Source organism: Phlebotomus papatasi, chromosome 1 (genome assembly GCF_024763615.1).
Source record: "Phlebotomus papatasi isolate M1 chromosome 1, Ppap_2.1, whole genome shotgun sequence".
In the NCBI taxonomy this organism is placed as follows: Eukaryota; Metazoa; Arthropoda; class Insecta; order Diptera; family Psychodidae; genus Phlebotomus; species Phlebotomus papatasi.
Genome location: NC_077222.1, coordinates 102,901,606 through 102,923,228, shown reverse-complemented (window position 1 = coordinate 102,923,228; position 21,623 = coordinate 102,901,606). Strand labels below are relative to the sequence as shown.

At 33.4% G+C, this 21,623-nt stretch overlaps 1 protein-coding gene across 1 annotated transcript in view; it reads left to right on the top strand.

Moving 5' to 3' along the window:
* Nucleotides 1-2,863: 2,863 nt before the first annotated feature.
* LOC129810188 (protein fem-1 homolog CG6966) overlaps nucleotides 2,864-21,623 on the top strand; it is a 56,184-nt gene continuing 37,424 nt past the window's right edge. The window contains exon 1 of the mRNA XM_055860513.1: nucleotides 2,864-3,624. Within this exon, the coding sequence (XP_055716488.1) occupies nucleotides 3,538-3,624 (87 nt within the window). The 5' untranslated portion in view covers nucleotides 2,864-3,537. The remainder of the gene's footprint in view (nucleotides 3,625-21,623) is intronic.

The following is a 21,623-nucleotide window of genomic DNA, read 5'->3' as shown; positions in this document are numbered from 1 at the left end:
TGTAAATGTTCAAGAAACCTTCTGGTCTGCCCAGATTTCCACAAATTTATTAGATGTTGAAAGCCACTTCCCAAAAGAAATAGCGGGCAAATAGTAGATGTTTGTGCTTTATTCTCATCATTCTCACTCAATTTACTTAATCGCAACTTCCACAGGTCTTGGAGAAATACCTTCTGTTTTCCCGTGAGCCTGCACTTCCTGGATTCCAAGGTCCTTGGGCATAAGCACAAGCAGCACAATACATATCTTCCATGAGCTACTCTTCTGTGAATTTTTAACAAAAAAAAAAAACGTTGATCAATTGGTGGATCTGGGTTTTTTATATTACCCTAATAAAAATAGTAAATAATAATGTGGGCAACATTCCATAGAGGAACTAGGCCTTCCCACAAGGGGAGTTCGGGACATCCATTATTATTAGTTTTTCTTATACAGATATGGGGTTGTCAGTCCCGTGCCCTTGCAATCAAGTGCAGTGATGCTCACTGAATGAAATTCGCTTTAACACCAGAAAATTCCTGGTGACCTAAAGGGATTCGAACCCGTGACACTTGCATCATAGTGCGAGTGCTCTACCACTCGACCCATTGAATGCCCCTTAATAAAAATAGGTTAAAGATAAAAGAAAGAAAAGAAAAAAAAACAAATATGTGTTTGTGTTTGCTCAAATTTAGGAAATTACTTAGTAAATGTTTTTATAATATTAATAAAAATAATAATTTATTATCAAACTTCATTTTTTGCGTTTGCCGCCGACTTCAAAACCGACTTCACCGGATAAGATGACAGAAAAACCCGGATCACTAGTCGTATCTACCACATATTTAAATTAGATTTTTTTTGTTTTTAGTGCTTATAACGCTTATAATGTTCTTTTTCATCTAAAAATTCGTTGATAGTCCAATTCTACGTTTTACACTCTTAAGGACAGTCGGGTTACCGCTGACCAATAAAGACATTTGAAATTTGGTATTTTTCTTCCATTTTTAAAAGGAATTCAGACTTATCATAATGTGATTTAGCTTCACAATTGTTTTATCGAGCAAAATTTTCATAGTAAAATTCTGTTCCGTTTAAAAATAAAAGAAAAAGCCCTATTTCAAAGGTACCCCAAATCAAAGGTGTCCCACTTTTCACTAGAAGGCTGGTGATCTTTTAGTGACGCAATAGGCAAGCTCAAGACCGTTGGCTCCTGGATGGATAGATTCCCAGCTCGACTCACAGTGTTGTGAGTTCGAGTCCCGCCTGATGCAAATGTAAAGATCTAAATGTGTAGATAAAGACATTTTCACTTGTGCGACAACATAATAAAATGGCATCGCATTTGCCCAGAAATTCTGGGAATATGGAAAAAAGCATTTCCACTGAGAGGAAGGCCATTTTGCTACATACTTCCACACCGGAACATGTTGGAGCACCCTTCCTCGCTAGCCGCCCGGAAAAGAGCCCCTATGGCACCATTGCAAGAGCCACTAATCAGACGTCCTCATATCTTCAGGGTTGAAGTCCGACTGAGGAGCCGATTCATATTCGCCTTCGGATAATCCTTCGGGCGCTCACCACTCCATCCATTAGCGGTGTCTAGCGATACTATGCCTCTGAGGTTAGCCGTTATAGCACCCCTCAGAGTAACAACCCCAACTGAGCAGTGATTGGTGATCGGAAAAATTTCCCTTCTGATGCGGCGTATCTGATAGAAAAATTTTCTATGATTTGTTGTGTTAATTCTTAAGTTCTACGTTACGTACCTTGCGTTAACCCTGTAACGACGAGACACTTTTTACGGACTGAAAATCAACAATAAAAATTAAACTGAGAAACATAATCAATGATATTACCCTATTTTCAGTTTAATAATAAATATAAAATAAGTCTCATAAATAACCTTGGAAAGTCCAACAGAGTCTGATTCGGTGTATTTTGTGCTTCTATGAATGATAGGCAGAAAAAGAGCCCAAAAATTTAAGTAATTTTTCTGACAATACCAGTGAATAATATTTTTCGCTTTAATGAAAAATATTACGTATGAGTATTGTAGTTTTTATTGCCAAAAGTGTTTTGCTTAAAAAAAATCTGGAGTATAAAAAATAAATAAAATCAATTATGAATTTGACAATTTAAAAATTCGCCATCTTTTATCATAAATATTTACTACATAGTAAATAACTAGAGACTTGCAAAAAATATTTATCGAGGCATCGTGAACGAGCGTATAGTGTTACCAATACGGCTGAATGGCATTTCAGTCCAAAATTTCCGATGTTATACGAGTTTTAAACGACCTCAGGCCTGGTATAGGTGATATAGGTAAATAAAAAATCGGTGGATTTTAAATAATTCTCGATCGGAAGTTCTTGATGACAAGTTGAGACAGAGCTAATTTACTGTGCTGATAAGAAAGATTGGGTGCAATGCTAGCTTTCGGTTTTATTAATATTTACTACATAGCAAATAACTAGAGACTTGCAAAAAATATTGTAGATGCCTTCAACCTTCTACTTTACAATTATGTACAGACATAAGAAAAAAATAGCTTTGGATAGTCAGGAAAAATTATTTTCTTTATGGGACACCGGTGTTCCAATTGTCCTTAAAGGGTTAAATTTTTTATAGAAATGCTGTGGTAAATTCTGCAGAAATTGCCGGGTGGGAAACTGCTAAAAATTTTCGAAACGAAAAAAAATTAATATTTTGATTTTTTTGTTGAGTTATAATCAGCACTAGAGATATGATGTTATGTGTCATGCAAATAGAGCATACGACACTGTAATATTTGTAATGGATAGCGACAAGAGCGGATGGTCCACTGGGTCGCGCAAATGCTGTCAATTCTCTCTCAATTTTGAAATGAAATCGCGGAGAGAGAGAACACCAAACTTCAGTCGCTCACCATCGCTACAGCAAACAACACCGAGAAAAACTAGTCTCCCCGCTGAGCTAAGTTGAAAACTCTTGAAGTCTCTTGGCAGAAAAGTCCCTTAATTAGTCCTCAAGTTGCACCAAAATAGTGAGAAATTGATTAGTGGACTTTTCTGCAGCAGGAAACGATCCTTGTGTGGAGTTTGTTTTGTGGAAAAAAAGCGTCGCGATTGTGAGTTTTTTTCTGCTGCCTCTTGTGTCTCGCCTGCACCTTTGGGGCTCCCGAGCGAGAAGAGAGAGAGCGAGAGAGAAGTTGGCCCAGGAAACAGGACAGTGAAAAGGACAGATATAGAAGGCTCTCGCCCTGAACAAAAGCATCCGTCAGACGTCTTCTGTGAAACGTTAAAATTCGTGGAAAAACAAGGGACATTTCTGGGCAAATAATCGATAATGCATCCCTCCGGATGCTCCTCCTGAATCCCCAAAGCGCGCCCAGTGATTTTCCTAAGCTTTCTGCAAAAAATATTGTTTGGTTTTTTTCGGTTTCTGTGGTGAAAAAGTGATTGTGAATTAGTGAGGGGCTTTTGGTCAGGAAGATAGCACACGGTACAGGTTTCTTGGCAAGAAGAGGAGCCCCCCTTAGAGAGGTTGTGTAAGGTGAAGGTGGAATTTAGGTGAATGCCTCGTGCAACAACAACTGCCATGGATTACAAAGAAGTTTATGTCTTCAATGCAGCACAAGAGGGAAATGTTATTACGCTGAAGGTAAGAGCTTTTCTTCTTCTCAAAAAAAAAAGAATTACATAATAGTCTTGTCGCCCAAAATTGGGGCTCATCCACCCAAAGTGCTCTCCATCGGGCGAGGCACTCCATGTGGGCACGGAAGACGAATGATGACTCGTGGGCTTCTTCTTGAAAGGTCTTTAATCTCTGTCTCTTTGTTCCAATGTCGCTCTTGGCAAGAACAGAATTTTTATATTCTCAAACATTCCCCATAAAAGTTCCCAAAGGCCTCGGTAGTTTTTGTGGATTCTTATCGTACATTCTGCCCACTTTTATCTCAAAGAAATTCAAATAATATTTTGGGAAAATGCAGGAAATCCCTGGGAGGAAATTATCTGTTTTTTCCGGGGATCTTTCGAGATAATTGGTCCCCAAGTTTCTGGCAGCAGATGCTAAGCATGAGTCATTTCGCAGAATTTATTCATCATTTTTAATAAGCAGAATAAAACGTTAGATAAACTCTGTGACTCGAGATCGAGAGATCCACCAGACAAGATACTCCTCTTGCGTGACACATAATTTACAAAAAAGCAAAATATTTGCATATTTTAACAGTTTTCTTGGTTAATTCAATGTTTAGCGATTCTTGAAACAGGATTTTCAGTTACACTGATAGACTGTGACATTTATTTAGACAGATCTGTCACTTTTGACAGTAATTTGACAATTTGACAAATTGGAATATAACAAGGCTAGCTCCTTAGAAGCATTTTCCTTCCGCTCATTGCTTATAAGAAGTCTATAAGATATTAGAATGTATGGAATCCAGTGGGGTAATTCTGTTACAGTATGACAATGTCATGTGACAAATTTAAAAATATTTAAGCGGTAATCAATCGAAAATCAGGAGTGGAATGATAACTTTTCGACATTATCGAATCGATAGTATCGATAAATCTCTATTAGATTAACTGAACGTCGACTTTTTATGCATTGATGGATCATTTATTTATTGTGACATTCTTGAAAAAATGTGACTGTAAATAAATATCTGTATTAGTTATAGGAAGTGCAGCTATCGTTTAAATTTTTCAGAATCGACAGTCGATAGTATCGAAAACAAGTTATGTCACTCCAGATTTTTATTGATTACTAAAAGCTTCATGGAGTTCCTTCCAATGGCTATTCAATGCTCACTGCGCTTTAATGTTGTCATGATCCGGAATTCTACGAAAATTGATCATATGACATTGTCATATTGTTACAGAATCCCCCTACAGAAATCTAACCATTGACAATTCTAAATGTCTCATACAACACACCATTTTTTTTATCCAAGACACTAAGGGAACCTGGGGCAAAATGTAACAAAATTGAAGTGATTAAAATATTATAGGGGAAGGCGCTCTACCTTCGGACGACTCAAGCTTCGAACATTCAATTTTTTTCCATGTTTTCAATGGATTTGACCAATGCAATAGGTATTTTCAGGAAATTTGAGGTATTGAATTATAATTTTAAAATGCGTCAAATTCATTAAAAACGTTTTGAAAAAAACATGGATTGCTCGAAGCTGAAGTCGTCCGAAGGCATCGGATTTTTCTCTACAATATTGCCATTTTCAAAAATTTACACAGACTTGGAATTCTTTCTGGCATTTTTATTCACTCAATTATGGACTTTCGTAAATAAAAGAAATATTTAATTTGCGTAAGGTAAAATTTGGAAAATCGAACACCCAAGGGAGAGCTCAGATTCACAAAAATTTGTACGAGGAAGCGCTTTTCATAGCCCGACTTTCGGTGTGTCCGACTTTTAGCCCTGTCCGACTTAACAAATTATCCTAATCTTACCATTCAGAGTTTGAAAAATTCGAAGCTCTATTTGAAAAGCCAAGAAAGAGACATTCTTACTTCTTGATAATTCCGCAAGGTGGCTGAGATTTATCCTGTTCGAATTTCGTAGTCCTCAATTGTCAAAATGTGTCTCTCTTGTCTTCACATTGTTGTGAGGAAAAACACAACACAACGATTTTTATTATTGTTAACTTTTTAGTGTGTTATTACATAAATTTTCCCCACCATGTTCGAAAAAATTCAGTATGAAAATTCTAATTGAGTTTGAATTCTTCGAACATCAACGTCTTTTTGTGCAAATAAAGATCCATTTACCTTTAAATCATTTTATTTTTACCATTGTCGCTTGAATCAGGAAATTGTCCTAACTTACTCGTCCCCTAAATTATCAATTCGTAGAAACTTTATCTATTAAATTACGAGAATCGCTCATTTACGGGCTGAACAAGTTACGACAATTGATGATGCAAGCGACAATATTTTCATAGAAAATTTAGTCCTCTACTACGTCTGCTAAAGATTAGTTTTCTTTATCTTTACAACAAATGTGTTTTCATAATGATAGCCATTTTAACATTATTCTTGATAATTAAAATGAAAGTGTCATAGATTTCTAATTTATAAAATTTTCAATATTGAATGGATTATTTCAATATTATTTTTTTTACTTTGAAAAATAGAAATATTAAAAATTTTGATTTGAAATGAATAAAATTATATAGAGAAATTTGAGGAAGATCTCTTAAATTTACTAAATATTTTAAGCAATAAATTGTTTTGCTTCCTGAATTTTAATAAAAAATTACAAAAAAAACTTTAGAACTCTAAATTTTATTACAAAATGTTTCAAATTTCTTGGCTCTTAAACTTAATATTTATAATAAAATTAAATTTGTTGCTAAAGTTTTTCTGTTATTCTTAGTTTTTAAAAATAATATCTTATACTTTTTTTATTTATTCAATTTGCGTAAAAAAACGCGTTTTTATTGTTTTTTTTTCGTTTTTGAAAAAAAGTATCGTAAAACAAAGAAATATCGAGATATTCGAATGCAAAAATAGTTTTTAAAATCTTAAATTTTACTTTTATTTTTTAAATTTTCACTCTCTCGAGAGTATCTTTTCGATTTGAAAACCCCAAATATTTACGCAAAAAAACCTTCGACACATTTATTTTACAAAAAGCGTTATTCTGAGTTTATTTTCATCAACCGCTATCGCTTTAGCACTCATAAGATTCTTGTTTAAAATCAACTGAATTGATTCCAGTACGGCAATTTACACAGTAATGCCATAAAATTGTCAATTTCGCAATTTATCTGTTGTATATATATTTTTTTTCTACCCCAGCAAACCTTCACAGAAAGAGAGTTCAGTTTTGTCGGTGACTCGTTGATAAGCTCAATATTTTATCGATTGGAAACTCTGTGAATCACACAAGTTCAACAATTTAGCAAATTTTCACTCAATTTTGCGACACATTTTTTTCTTGTTCTTTCACACAAAAGGTGCTATTTGCACAAGCTTTTGTCTTAATTAAATATTTTCGCAATTTTCACTTCCATTATTTACAAAAACAAAAAAATAGTTTTGAATGGGAAAATAGTCAAGGTTTCCACGTGAACAAGAAAAATAGCATCTTATTTGAATGTTTATTGAGAATTTTTCCCATGCCCAAGAATCATTTGTCAGGGGAGTGTTGGGCTGATGGGTGAGGAGATGAAAATTGGATTGAACAACCGGTTTGTCTCGAAAGCGCGATATATACTTTGTATTACTGCAATCTCTCGAGATGCCGCGCAATCTGTGATTCTTATGAAATTGATACTAACCACACACACTGGAACTGAATGATGCTAATCTCAGGGTTTCACTCTAGAAATTCTCCGAGATTGCTCTTTTTTTTCTCAATTAACTGATTAACTCAATAAAAAGAAGACGATTTCACAGAAATATACTTCTTTAGAGTTACTCGAGATAGATTTAAGATGTTTTTCGAAATAAGCTTTAATGAAAAGGCTTACAGATTGGATTGGTTCTAATTTCCAATTTCCACTTTTTGCAATCAGATCTTGTCCAAAAAATGCCTCAATTAAGGACTTACTAAGTACTTATTAAGCACTTATCTTTAGCACTTGGACAAAGCCCTGTTTTTAGAATATGGACAATGTCTTTAATTGTAGCATTGCGCTAGTAACAGCTTACCTTGTGTTAGCCGAGATGTGACAAGAAATTATCAAACCAACAAACTGTCAAATTGACAGAACCTTGAAAAATCAGTTGATAAAAAATCTTGGTTAGGAATGAATATCATAAACTTTTGCTAAATTAAATGCTTATTAATGGTTTTTATGAGGGCAGTACTAAAATGATCGACACTGAAGATCGGATCGTCACCCCAAATAAAATGTTCTTTTTTCAAAATTATTATTAATTATATACAATTGTTTAATGCAAAATGCGAAAGATAGTTTGTAAAAAGCGGCAAGAAATTTTCAAGAAATCATGTTATTTCGGGGTGACGATCCGACCTTCAGTCTCGATCTCGATTTCTCTAGCGCTTCCCTTATTCATTACGTTATTATCCAATGTGTATTGATGCTATGTCTATTCGCTTCATTTTTTTTTATAAACAAACCGTAAACAACTTTTAAAATTTGATTCGTCTTCTCCGATAAAATGCTCTCCAGAAAATAAATGCAAAGTTTATTTAAACCAGGTGAACTGAATTTAACGAAGTGGCTAAACTGACGTGAAGATAATAGAGAAAAATAATAAAAAAAAACATCTCTAAAAAAGCTGATAACTCTGCAGAATGCTAAGCGGAATATTAGCGTTTACTTCTCCGGAAACTCACGCGGAAAAATAGAAGATAAATTCCATGGATTTTTCTGTTAGGACAGAATCACATTGACAATAAAATGCTCGCTGTAGCCTCACCGTATTTCGTTAATTTACGCAATTCCATTGCAATTCTTAAGAAAATTTTCATAACCGTGTTACCTTACTTCATACTTGGTGGCACTAAGTGAAAATAATCTTAAAAAAAATTGAAGAAATAAAACGAAAATTCGATAAACGGTGAGCACAAAAAACTTAAGAGAAATTAATCGTACAGTTTTTTTTGCTCACCGTTTATCGCATTTTCGTTTTATTTCTTCAATTTTCTTATATTATTTTCACCTAGTGCTACCGAGTATGAGATAAGGTAATACGGTAATTGAGAATTTGCGTAAGAATTGTAATGAAAATGCGTAAATTAATGAAATACGGTATGCACTGTCAGTGTGATTCTGCCCTTACTGTGAAACTTTGCAGCCAATCGCCTACAGGGTTGTCCGTTGTTCCCTGCTGTCCCTGCGGAACAGAGGACTTGATGTCGGCAAGCCCTCTTGCCATTGACGTGGCCCCTTTTTGGGCAAGGCATGTATAAATTTTATGCTTCGACGCGATTAATAATAAAAATCGAAAAGCACCCGGATTCCCGGGATTTCGGGATTTTTGGAGTCCATGTTTTTCAAGATTCCGAGATTTTGGGTGTAGCACCGAATTCTAGATCATCTCGAAAAACCCGGTACATCGAAAATCCCGGAGATCCGAAAAACCCGGAACATCGAAAATTCCGGAGTTCCGAAAAGCCCGGGACTCAGAAAATCTCTGGACCCCGTAAATCCCAAGATGCCCAAAAGCCTGGAACACCGAAAATCCCGGGCGGTATCCCGGAATTTCGGGATCGCAATGTTCAGGAATATCGGGATCCCGAAATCCCGTTTTATCAATGCATCTATCCGGAATTAATTCCGATCGTAAAAAGGGTTGGGAACTCTATTTCAACGCTGTCCGACTTTTAGTTATCCAATCACGACATTGTCATTTATTTTTAGAACCCAAAAATCGTGTACGAATAAGAGCAAAAATTGTAGAAGATATCTTTTGGATATGTTTATTAATTTTAAGCACTCAACCTCGATTTTTATAGTTTTCTTCGGGAGGTCTGTCATGAAGCTGGCGGCAGACTTAGATGAATCAATGCAGAATGAATTTTATCTATTTTTAATTCTTATCTGACAAAGTGATTTGCACAATTCCACGCGACTTCGATAGCAGTGAATGAATTGAAAGATTATGATTAGAATTTTTTTGCAATGTGACTTTTCCCGCCTTTGTTGAGGAAGAGAGAAATGCTCGTGTGAAATGCTAAAGGAAAATATTGACCTTCACAACCACAATCATCAAATAATTATGGGTCTCTGTGTATTTTCTGTAAACGTTGAACTTTCTTGCTATATGCGCGACTTTTATTATCAGGGAGATTGGTATCAGGGTGAAGTTTTAAGTACTATATATGTCTCTTTGTGTATACAATATTTAGTTGCTAATCAGCACATGTTTAGCACATTTTGACGTCTTCTTGGCGGTATGATGCATTTTCGAGAGAAAACCGAAAGGAAGCTATAAATGACGCTTTTTTTCTTTCGAAAATTTGAATGACTTTAGCTCTCAAAATGAGGTGGAAACTTATCTTCGTGTGAATTTTTCGCAAAAGAGAGTGGGCGACAGTGGAAGAAAGTAATTAAAAAAAAATACTACAATGTTGTGGCTTTTGAAACTGAAAATGAGTTTAGGAAAAAAAGTGAATCGAATTTGAAATTTGGAGCGAATGCTTTTTTATGCCATTTATGTGTGTTATGTATGTTAGATAAATCGGACATTTGTTACGGCAATTCATACGAAAAAAAAACACACTGAGAGGGAAAAAATAAAACTACAAAGATACTAACTCTTTTCTTTACAAGTATCTTTAATCCAACAATAAAACAATACACAATTATGCAATTTTTCCTCTTTTTCTCAACTATATATTTCTTTTTTCTTAAAAAAAAACTTTATGTATGTTTGTATGTGAAGTCAAATGGCACAAAAAGAAGAAAGTGTCTGTGTTTTATTTTTGCTTTTCCTTCCACACTCTGTACTATTATTATTTCTCGTCTGATTATTACATTATTTGTGGAGTATATTCCCATTTTTTTTTAATACACTCTACTTATGTATTTTTTGAATGTTATTCTCCTTTTGTAGTCCCCCCGTCAACTAATTAAGTCCACAGACACATAACACAATTTTTTTTTAAATAAAAAGCTCAAGTCAATGGAATAATCATTTTCCAAACATCACATGGAATTTTTGATAATATGAACCTCGACACTCTGAGGAATGTGTAAATACCGGGCAATTTTTTCGCGGAATTTATTTAAAAACAGCTAAAAAAAGATTTATCTCTGCTTCAAATTAAGTCAAAGACGGTAATTTATGTTGTGCAATGCACGGAAATGCAAAAGCCGAGGGATATTGTGGTGAAAATTTTAATATTTAACCCTCTGGCGAATGGATTTAATTGTCATTTTATTGGTTATTAAAACTTGTTGAACATGTGGCATAAAAATTATGAATAGCTTGCAATTTGACTTCCTAGTTAATTGTTGTTGTTTTTGTGGACAATTGTTGTATAATTGGATTAATATCGGTTTCGTGATTTGGAAATTTTTTAGTGATATTTAATTTTTAAAAAATCACGGTAATAATGGAGCTAGCATGTTGCAAAATCCTGATTTTAGTACAGGCGTGTACTAAAATATTTAATGATAAAAAATTTGCCAGTTGTTATTCTATTTAAGAAAAGCGTATCCAAAAGAGTATTCTTTAAATGCAGAAAAGTACTAAGACTTTAAAAAAATCACGGTAATAATGGAGCTAGTATCTTGCAAAATCCTGATTTTAGTACAGGCGTGTACTAAAATATTTAATAAGAAAAAATTTGCCAATTGTTCTTCTATTTAAGAAAAGAGTATCCAAAAGAGTATTCTTAGAATGCAGAAAAGTACTAAGGCTCTGTTTATTTACTAAATCTCTGTAATATACTGCAAAATTGTTTTTTTTAATAGGTCATATAAAAATCAAAATAATTAAACTACTTATAAAACAAGACATAAGACTAAATAGCTGAATGGTAAATCCCTCCCTGCAACCTCACAAAGCTTCGAGGAGGATAAAAAAAAATGTAGCACATGCCTGTACTAACAGATTTGATTTAACAACATTGTATTTATCTAACTCTGGAGAATGTCAAGTAAAATACTTTTTCAATAGAGCTCAATGAAGTCATATAAAATTCAAGCTATTTAAACAACTCATAATGAGAGAGATGAGATTAAATAGCTGATTGATAAGTCTTATCATGTCAAATGTATGTAAAAATCCCATGCAATTCGAGTAAGAACTGATAAAAAAGCAATTATTAAATAATTTGCACATGTCTGTACTAAAATTACTTATGACAAAAGCTATATTAGTGCCATTTCTAATAAGAAATAAAAAAAAGGGAAATTTTTCTGCTCAACATTCTTTTTAGTACATGACTGTTCTTATGTACTTTGGCTTAATCGACTTTTGGAACACTTTTTGGAACACGATGAGAACAGAGGAAATCAGTCTAGTCACAAACCAATAAAACGAAAAGTCGATAACGCAGAAGCACATCACAACAGCCATGTACTAAAAAAAATATTCAGGCGAACGATTTACCCTTTTCGTTTTTAATTGGAGCACCAATAAAATATTAAATAAGAAAATTGAGAGTAGACTTTATTGATAATTGGTTAGAAAAATCACAATCATTCATTTTTTATCACAAGTATGTCTCAAAAACTTTGATACTATAATGACTATAACACTTTAATTCACAATGGGCAAACTGCATATTTCGTAAAAAAAAGTTTTGAAAGTTTATTTGACATCTGTCATGCAGATTTATTCCGGATAACGAAGAGGTCAGTGTCAAATTTTCCTCACAATAAAGAAAAGACTGCCACTTCAGACATTTCGAAATTCAAACAGGAAATATTTCAGCCATCATGCGGACGAAACCAGAAGTAAAAAACGTTTTTTTTTTTTGACTTTAGAAACCAAGATTTCGAGTATTTTAAAGTTCAACTGTGAATGATGCAGCTATCTAAATATCACTACTAAATAAAATACAACTTCTCGTACGATTTATGCCATTATTTACAAAAGCGTTCAATTTAATTCAAAATTCAGATAAATCTAGGAGAAGTGAGGCACCTTTGAACTGGGGCACCTATTTTCCAAACCAATTAGCTAATTTACATTATGATAAGGCTCAGTTTTTTTTAAAAATAGGAGAAAAAGCCCTATTTCAAAGGAGCCCCAATTCTAAGGTATCCCACTTTCCCCTATTAAAGAACACTGGAACAGTGCAGTGGAACAGTTTCACGCAGCTCAATATTTGTCACAGATCTTTTGCTAAATGGGATTATTTAGTTTGCAAAACGGATATTTTTTCATTTTATTCTGAAGAAGAAGTCGCTATCTATAACCGTTTAGCTTCGATCTCTCATGACAGCCGGATGAAAGGCCAAACAACGTGGCGTCATTATTCAGGAAACGTATAATTCGCGAATATATGTCATGAAATTGGGTTCTAGGAGGTGAAGGGATGTATTTTTGAGGAATGATAAAAGTCTGTGGAGTTTCATAAAAGGCATTAATTGCCCTATACTCCTCTATAGACATTTTTAAGCTTCTAACATCCTCAAGTAGCACAAAATGTGTTACTGAGTCCTCTAGTTCAGTAAATGACCTTCCCGATTTAAGTGTTCTTTCCGGTTGAGATTTTTTCTATCGATTCGAAGGTATTTCAGGTATACCGAACTTACCGAAAAAGTGAGCAAGTTCATCAAAAACATTTATTTTAATGAAATTGCAATTCAAACGTTCTATAATCCTGAAATTCCACAAAACTACACAAAAATTCACTTTTTGCAGCAGACTTTTATACTCAGTCCCGGGATTATGCAAATTTTCAGGACCGAAAAAACGCGCGAAATGGCTTTATGCATCGAGAAAATTTGCATACCTGTATAGGCGATTTCTTTTGAATGAATCAGCTGTAGAACAAATTTTGCGCGGAGCAAAAGTAAGTCACAGTAAAAATATACAACTTTAAAAAAAATCATGAACAAGAAGTACACTCTTTGATCAGAGTTCTTCAATAAATTGATAGGATATTCAAAACATTTATTTTATTAAAAGAAATTAAAGTTTTATTCTGAAAAATAAGAATAGTGTTTTCAAATTTCTCGCGTCACAAAATAGTATACATTCAGGCATATACCAAAAATGATTTCATAAATTGACTCCCAATGGTAGTCAAACTTGCATAATAATTGTATGTGCATAATCTCGTCAGGTGCATAATCTTGAAGTACATAATGCCGGGACTGAGTGTACACACTATTGTTGACATTGTTAACGATCGAAGTGTCAAGAATATCGCAATTCGAAATAGCAGAACACTCAGCGCTAAAATGGCGAGTACGTGAACTTGTACTTTAGGCTTTCGGTAGATTTTCGAATAGATTTGGCTTCCTTTTGGCGTAGCTTTGTCTTTTCGAAGGGTTATTAGGGGAATGTTGGCATGGTTCGCACAGAGTGAACCTTCAAACGATGCAAATTTTCTCTTTGTTTGCAAAGAGCTAGTTCGTCATTTCTTAGTCATAAGAAAGATCATTATTAAGCTCATGAAACGAGATGAGAAATGGTAGGTCAGTTCTTTGCATACAAAGAGAAAATTCGCATCGTTTGAAGGTTTACTCTGTGCGAACCATGCCTACATTCCCCTACTGAACGGAGCCAGTTTGTCACATTTTCATTCATTGTACAAGTATAGTTAGTTCTTCTACAACTTAAAATTAGGGCATTGTCTCAGATTAAGTACTTATTAAGTACTTAATTAAGCACTTACTAAGTCCTTAATGTCTTACCCGGAATCTTCTCTTCTTTATTTCAAGAAAAAAAACCCTTCTAGGAAGCAATTATTGAGCATCTACAATTGATTCATGGGATACTTCTTATGTTTTCCTCATGTAATCTTCTCGCCCAGAGAATAATCAATTAAACCCAAATTACCATCACCAAAGATATATACAGCCACAGACAGAAAGTGACTCTGCGTAAAACGACACCCAAAATTCAATTTATTATTTAACACATCAAAAAAAAATTAATACGTGAAACTATAATTTTTCATGTCATATTACGAAATGATCGTCTAAAAAAAAAATTCAGTCAAATCAAAAGCACTATTATATTGCAATTTCTTCCATTTGTGAAGCCTGTTTTTTGTTTTTCTTCCTCTTATACTTGTGAAACACAATTTTACGGAGTAAAGTAATTAACAATTTTTATTGCTACTTAACAATCTATTTGCTTCCAATGTATGTCCAATGAGATTTCTTGCTAGAAAATCTTATTTGAATTGTTTAGAGAGAGAGTGTTTTGAGAGTTGATAAAAATAGTTTTTTTTAATCAGTTTTATAATTAGAACACTTAGTGAATAAGTTTTTTTTTGGGAGTTTTTTGGTGTCCTGCAAATAAAATGTTTGGGGTTTTTCTGATAATCTCGAAAGATGCCGGCTGCGTCTGTTCGTTGGACGCCATCGGAAAGTGAAGTGATGTGCCAAGTTTTTGGTTAATTCTGTGTTTTTTTTTTGCTTCTGGTAATACTTTGCAAGACAGACACAATTTGTGGATTTGGTGAAGAGGTGAAGCAGGACAGAGGTTGAAGGAGGAAATTTTGGGTGGCGAAACATTGTCTGGCCGGAAGCCAAAATTTACAACAGAAATTCTCATGTGCGATTATAGTATCTCTAGGAGTAACTATAGTTAAATATTGGAAGAGGAAAAGACATGAAGGTGATAAACAATCTCATGTGGTTCTCTACAACTTGAAAATCTTACGGGGAACAGAAAAAAAAAGAAAGGGGGAGGGAGGGGACTAGAAGAAAATTCTCACAATATTTGCAAGAATAGTTTTGTTGAGAGATAAACACAGACTCAAGGCAAAATTTTCCCCTGAAGAAGACAAAGTTAGTGAAAAGTCTATATCCTTGACATGTCATCTTTGGGGCAGGAAAAACCTTTTACTCTTTCTGCAAATTCAGAGATTCATATTTCATTGAATACAATATATATCCGGATGCAGCAAAATGAACAAAATTGCAGACAGAATCTCTACTTAAGTTATATAGTAAAACCTCTTCTGAGGATCTTGAACTTTTTCCTCAGAAGAAAAAAAAAACCCGTTTAATGATGGATTTAACGCTATACATATAAAAAGAAATCCAACAAAGTATTATACATATTCTTTCCAAAAGGGAGAGAAAATTGTCCAATTTAGCAGTTCAATGAACTAAATATCTCTCGACAGAAATGCTGACAATGCCTTCAAATGAGCGATTAGGGCTTCAACATTTACTATATACACTGAATATGTTGAGAAGGTTTCTCCCAAGGGTCAAATTAAATTCGCATTTACATACCATCATGATTACAAATGGTTAATGTTAAGTACTCAAGACTCTCTTGTCTCCTCGAGGGAGGTGAGTGACATTACTCAAGAAATAACAGTAATAAATTTAAAGAGTATATTTACTCATTAAATCACGCCCAAGCTCCATGTTTAATTTAAAAATAAATGTTTTTTTTTAATGTTTTTTCACAGAATTCAAAAATCAAACCATTTTTGTAATGATTTTCTCACTTGCGCAAAAGATCGAATTGGTCAGGAATAGATCAAAAACCAATCATTTAAACTGCGTTTTATGGGGGTATTAATTGATTGGTTATATAATCGCAATGTATATTAAAAAAAACTTATTCATAATCTTTTTTTTATGGAATGATAAATGGACTAAAAATAATTGAGCTATTAGACCATTAATGCGATTCAATGAGATTATAAATAAACTAGATACACTTAAAGATCTACTTTGGAATAAATGTAGTAGGACTGTTGAGCTTGGAGAAGTTGGAGGGAGAAAGCCCGTCCTCATAAAGACTTTTCTAAGCCAACGGTACCAATCACTGTTCAGCTGTGATGGTAACTTTGCGGAGTGGTATAACGACGGCTAACTTCAAGCTACTATATCCTTATAGTTCCGCTAGGTGGAGTTGTGAGTGCTCGATGACTTCTTCGAAGATTTTAAGATTTAAGATTTGTCTATGGGTCGGCTTAAACCTTTATCAGTTTCACTGCATCCAGGCTACTTATTTGGGCCCATTAGCCCATTCTATCATTACCCCCAAGGTGGTCCTCCAGCTCCATATCTCAGCTTCTGTATGCCTGAGGTACACACACAGTGCCGTTTCTATATAGCGGCAGACCAGCCTTAGTTGGATCAGTTGCAGTGAATGTGTATTTGTATCGACAGATCTCTTCATGCCGAACTCGTTTCTGTACCAGCCTCTCTTGTTTAGGCGGTTCATTGTCAATGTATTAGGCATTACTTTTTCATCCATTCATTGGACTAATTCGATACGGCTGCTGAAAAATCTGCAGCTGCCGAGTTTCGGACCCGAGACCTCATAGTCACAGAGACACTACTCTACCAACTGATCCACTGAGACTCCTTTGTTCTTCCAAAGTTCTTCTTCCTTGCTTCACCAGTGAAGCGAGGAAGACCCTGGATTCGTGGTCTTCTTGTAATGGGCAATGGGTCTCAATCTCCGGGAAGCTAGCGATGAAGGGTGCTTCAGAGTGCTCTAATGTGGGACCTGTAGCATTCATGCTACATAAATAGGTTATTTCATTTAGTGCATTGGGGTAAGATGTACATAGTAAGAGAGTACGTCTTTGTGGATGTTTCCTTTTGCCATCTAAACCCGTTAGGAAATTTCACAATTCCGAATTGGGCATGATTCCAAATTACCACATCCTGCCCTATTTAAAAAAAATCAAACCTCTGCTGTATTTTCATATTTTCAAAAAATACACTCTTCGATATTTCATGTTTCACGAAATTTTCGAAAAATAATTTCTTTCTAACTTAAATCGACGGGAGAAGTATTGACATTTTTTACTGTAATCTCATGCTGACGTATAGATGGCGCAACTTTTGACAAATTGTTATAATTTTTAGGTAGTTGTGTCATTTACAGCTAGAGTTTAATCCTTTAAAGACGAGAGGGTGAAAAATTATTAGTCGAAAAAAAAATTTCGGAGTTTCTAGAACAAAACATAAGATGACCGTAGACTAAATTATTTTTGGACATTGATCACCCAATAATCCTTAACCCTTTAGGGACGATTGGATTATCGGTGACTCAAAATAGAAATTTTTCCTATGGCCATCTAAAGTTATATTGTGCTATGTCGAGGCAGAAAAAGTGACTTTTTTTGCCTCCCAATTTTTGACCCTCTCATCCTTGAAGGCGTCTACACATTGGGAGCAATTTTCGTCAAAAATTGTGTTTTTGACAGAAATTTGACGTTTCTCCCTACAACGCTGCAGGGAATTTCCTTCAAAAAAGCAATTTTTGACAAAAATTGCTCCCAATGTGTAGAGGCCATAAAGTGTTAAGAGATAAAAAAGCTTTAATATCGCTTTGAAAGGCAAGAGGAAAGACAGATATTGCGAGCCATTCTCGTAAAATGTATTTTTGACAGAATTTTGACATTTCTACTTACAGCACTGTGGACAATTTCATTCAAAAAAGCAATTTTTGACGAATATATTTTGAGGTTATGTTCAGAAATATTCAAAATATAAAAGCAATTTTTGACGAAAATTGGTCCCAATGTGTAGACGTAGAGGCCTTTAGATAAATGTGCAGGCAATAGGGAAAACTGGGGCTAAAAATTTGTCGTATCGCAAATTTTAAAATTCGATATCTTCCAAGAGAAAAGACCGGTGCTTCAAACTTTTATCATAGATTTCAATTGAATATTCCTTTATTCACGAGAGCTCGTAGCGAAACTAAAGAAAATAACAAAATTTGCCCCAGTAGTTTTGAGAATATCCACAAAATCATCTTTTGGAAAATGACTCGGAAAGATCATTTCCTTTTCAGTTAGAGGAAAATAACATCGGCAAAGTTGTAAAGCGGTAAATTTCCAATAAGAATATGGTCAATAGATATCATTCAGAATCTCTGACACCTTGTGCAAAAAATATCTGTTTTGACAGATTTTGCCCCTGTCTCTCCTATACAAATATGTAGCAGTTACACATTTATTTGATATTAAAATGAAAACTATGGTAAAACAGCCAGTATTTTTTTACTGTGTAGTTTCTATGTATTCACTGTACAAAATTTCCCCTACGCTGTATTTTATCCCGTCTCTTTTTGTCCTACGAAAAAATTAACAACTACGCAGTTATGTACATTTTTTACACAAATATTACACATTTTGCGTAAAATTATGGCCAGCGCACAATAACTTTTGTTTGTAAACATGTTTTCAAAATTTCCCATGAGAATGAGCGAGATGACTAGACGTAGATCTCTCATTGAAATGTCAAAAACATGTTTACTAAATAAAAGTTATTGTGCATTGGGCATTACACAAATTTAGTTAGCTTGAATATGTAGTTCATAAATATTATATTTGCAAAAATATTTCTATAAAAAATCATGCCTGACAGCCCCGCTCTCTCCTATTCAATTCTACAAAATATTATATATTTGAGTCACACAGCTTTTTTGAATTGATTACTGCTTCAAGTGCTTTAAAACTAATAAATTAGATAACGCCATAAAATTAAAAAAATATAGATTAAATATTTAAATAGATATGGATAATAATCTGGAAAATAAATGGTTTTTCATCATAAAAATATTACGCTCAAATCGTGAAAAATATTTTCTTGATTAGAAGAATTTTTACCTTGATATTAATATAATTACTTATTCTTAATGTATAAAGTATTTAAATTTTAATTATTGAAGCACATAAACATGGTACATTTCCAGTTTATCAGTTGGAGAAATACTTCTTTCTAAATAATTTTTTTTGATTATTATAAATCCCGAAGAATTCAAGAATATTGTACTTCAACATTTCTTAATCTACCTTTAAAAGGCTTATCAGGACATTTTTGATTTCAAAAATTTGTAGAAGTTCTACAAGGTTACAATAAGGCTTGTTGCGAGTAAATAAGGCGTTAAGAGTATAAAATTCTATACTGTCTATCATTTAAAGATTTATTAAATTTTATTTGACAAACCTCAATAAACCTTTATTACATCATTCATCGGACCGTAGATTAAATACGTATTTTTCTTAAGTCTTTAAGACTTTAGAGACTTTGAATTGGCGACATGTTTTACATCAATAAATCACTTTTAAATACCCTTTAGTATGAGTTTTTAATGATCTCATTTTAAGGAATTACTCTGTAGATTTTATAGTTGTCTCTCCGTAGGAAAGTTACGGAATTATCAAAATTTATGTCGAACTGTTGAATTCTAAAGCAATAAAACTGTTGGCAGAGCTATTTTATGTGACGAAAGCGCAATATTTCTTTCAATATAAATCCACAAAGAAAAATGTCAACATGATTTTTTCCCATAAGAAATGGTGCTTAGAAATCGATATCATTGACAAATCATAAACCATAACACTGTCCTAAATCGTATTAAATTTGTGGAATTATTTATTCAAATTTTTTGTTCTTATTTCCCATGAACTTGGGAGATTTTTTGAAATTTGTCGAAACGTAGTTTATTGCAGAGTGGGTTGTTATATGTAAATTTTAAACATTTCAAAATATACTCCATATATTTTGATTTACGTGATTGTTTTGTTGGACATTGTTGGCTTTTGGCTTGTTCACAATGAAATTTGATGAGACTTGGCAAATTTTTTTTTTGTCTCAGAATACAAAGTTGTCATTCTGTCGAAATCCTTCAATTGACCTACAAGGTGGGCGTTGGAACTTTCTCTAATGACTCGAAAGACAGATAAATAGTTCAATAACACGCAGTTTAAACTTAAATTGTGAAGATGAGATGAGCTGAAAACTTGAACTAATTTATTTACATATTGTTTGGATAGATTGAATATTAAATTTCCGAAATACCTACATTTCAGAGATGCTTTGAGGTTATGTTTCAAATGACTTTGAATATCTTTAACATCACTAGGCTTTCTGTTGGAATTTAACTCGTAATAATAGCTTAAGTGAGATAAAATAATAAAGTCGGATTATAGCAATTGACCAATATTGATTTCGACATTAAGGATCTTATAGGTTATGTTCAGAATATTTCTTCAGTTATAAAAAGCTCTGAAACTGCTTTTGATAGTTCAGATACTCTGATGTTTCAGTATTCAATGAGTATTCAAACAACACAACACTCAAAATTATTCATTTTAATTCACTGCAAATTTACTAATATTTTGAGGTTATGTTCAGAAGTATTAAACTTATTTAGAAATATTAGTGAAGATATTGAAGGCGTTACAATATCCTATAATTTGGTAGTAACAATTCTCATTTTAGATAAAAATTTATCAACATTTGTTACCTCGTTAATAATAACCTCAAAGTCGCGAAATTTTTAGGTTATGTTAAAAATATATTTTCTATTTAATAGTTCTCAAGAGGTTTCTTACAAAGCTCAAATGACCTACAAAATTTGAAGAAAAAGCGTTCGGTTTAGATCACAAAATCAAATCAATTTGAAACAAAGAATAGATTTTGAGGTTATGTTCAGAATATTGGAAATAGTTCTGAATAGATCCAGCTTCAGGGAGTTGAAATATTCTACAAATTTGCTGTGCAAAAAAAAAACGTTTATCCTGAGTTCAAAATCATTAAAGTTCTTTAAAGATAAATGATAGACATTCGAAGAGTTGAAAGAACAGAGGTTTTGAGGTTATGTTGACAATATTTTCCAAGAACAGTGGTTCTAGAAAAAATATCCATTTCTCTTTGTCCAAAAATAATCTCTTATTATCAGAAAATGATAAAAATCTTTAGAATTGTAATCGAAATTCATAATATCATAAATTTTGAGGTTATATTGAACTTTTTCTGCAAGTTGATTGTTAGAAACTTCAATCTCGCAGTAATTTACAAAGATTATTTTCACTTAAGCCGCACATTAGTAAAATCAAGGTTATGATTATAATAAAGAATTTAAAATTTTAGAGATTTTGAGGTTATGTTCTCAACTAAGACTAATTTTAGTTAAATTTTTATGTTTTAAAGAGTCATAAGATGGGTTTAATTAGAACTATTTCGGGCTGTTAATTAAATCAATCGACTACAGCAAATTATAGAAAATTTATAAACTTTGAGGTTAAGTTCAGCTTTGGTCTATTTA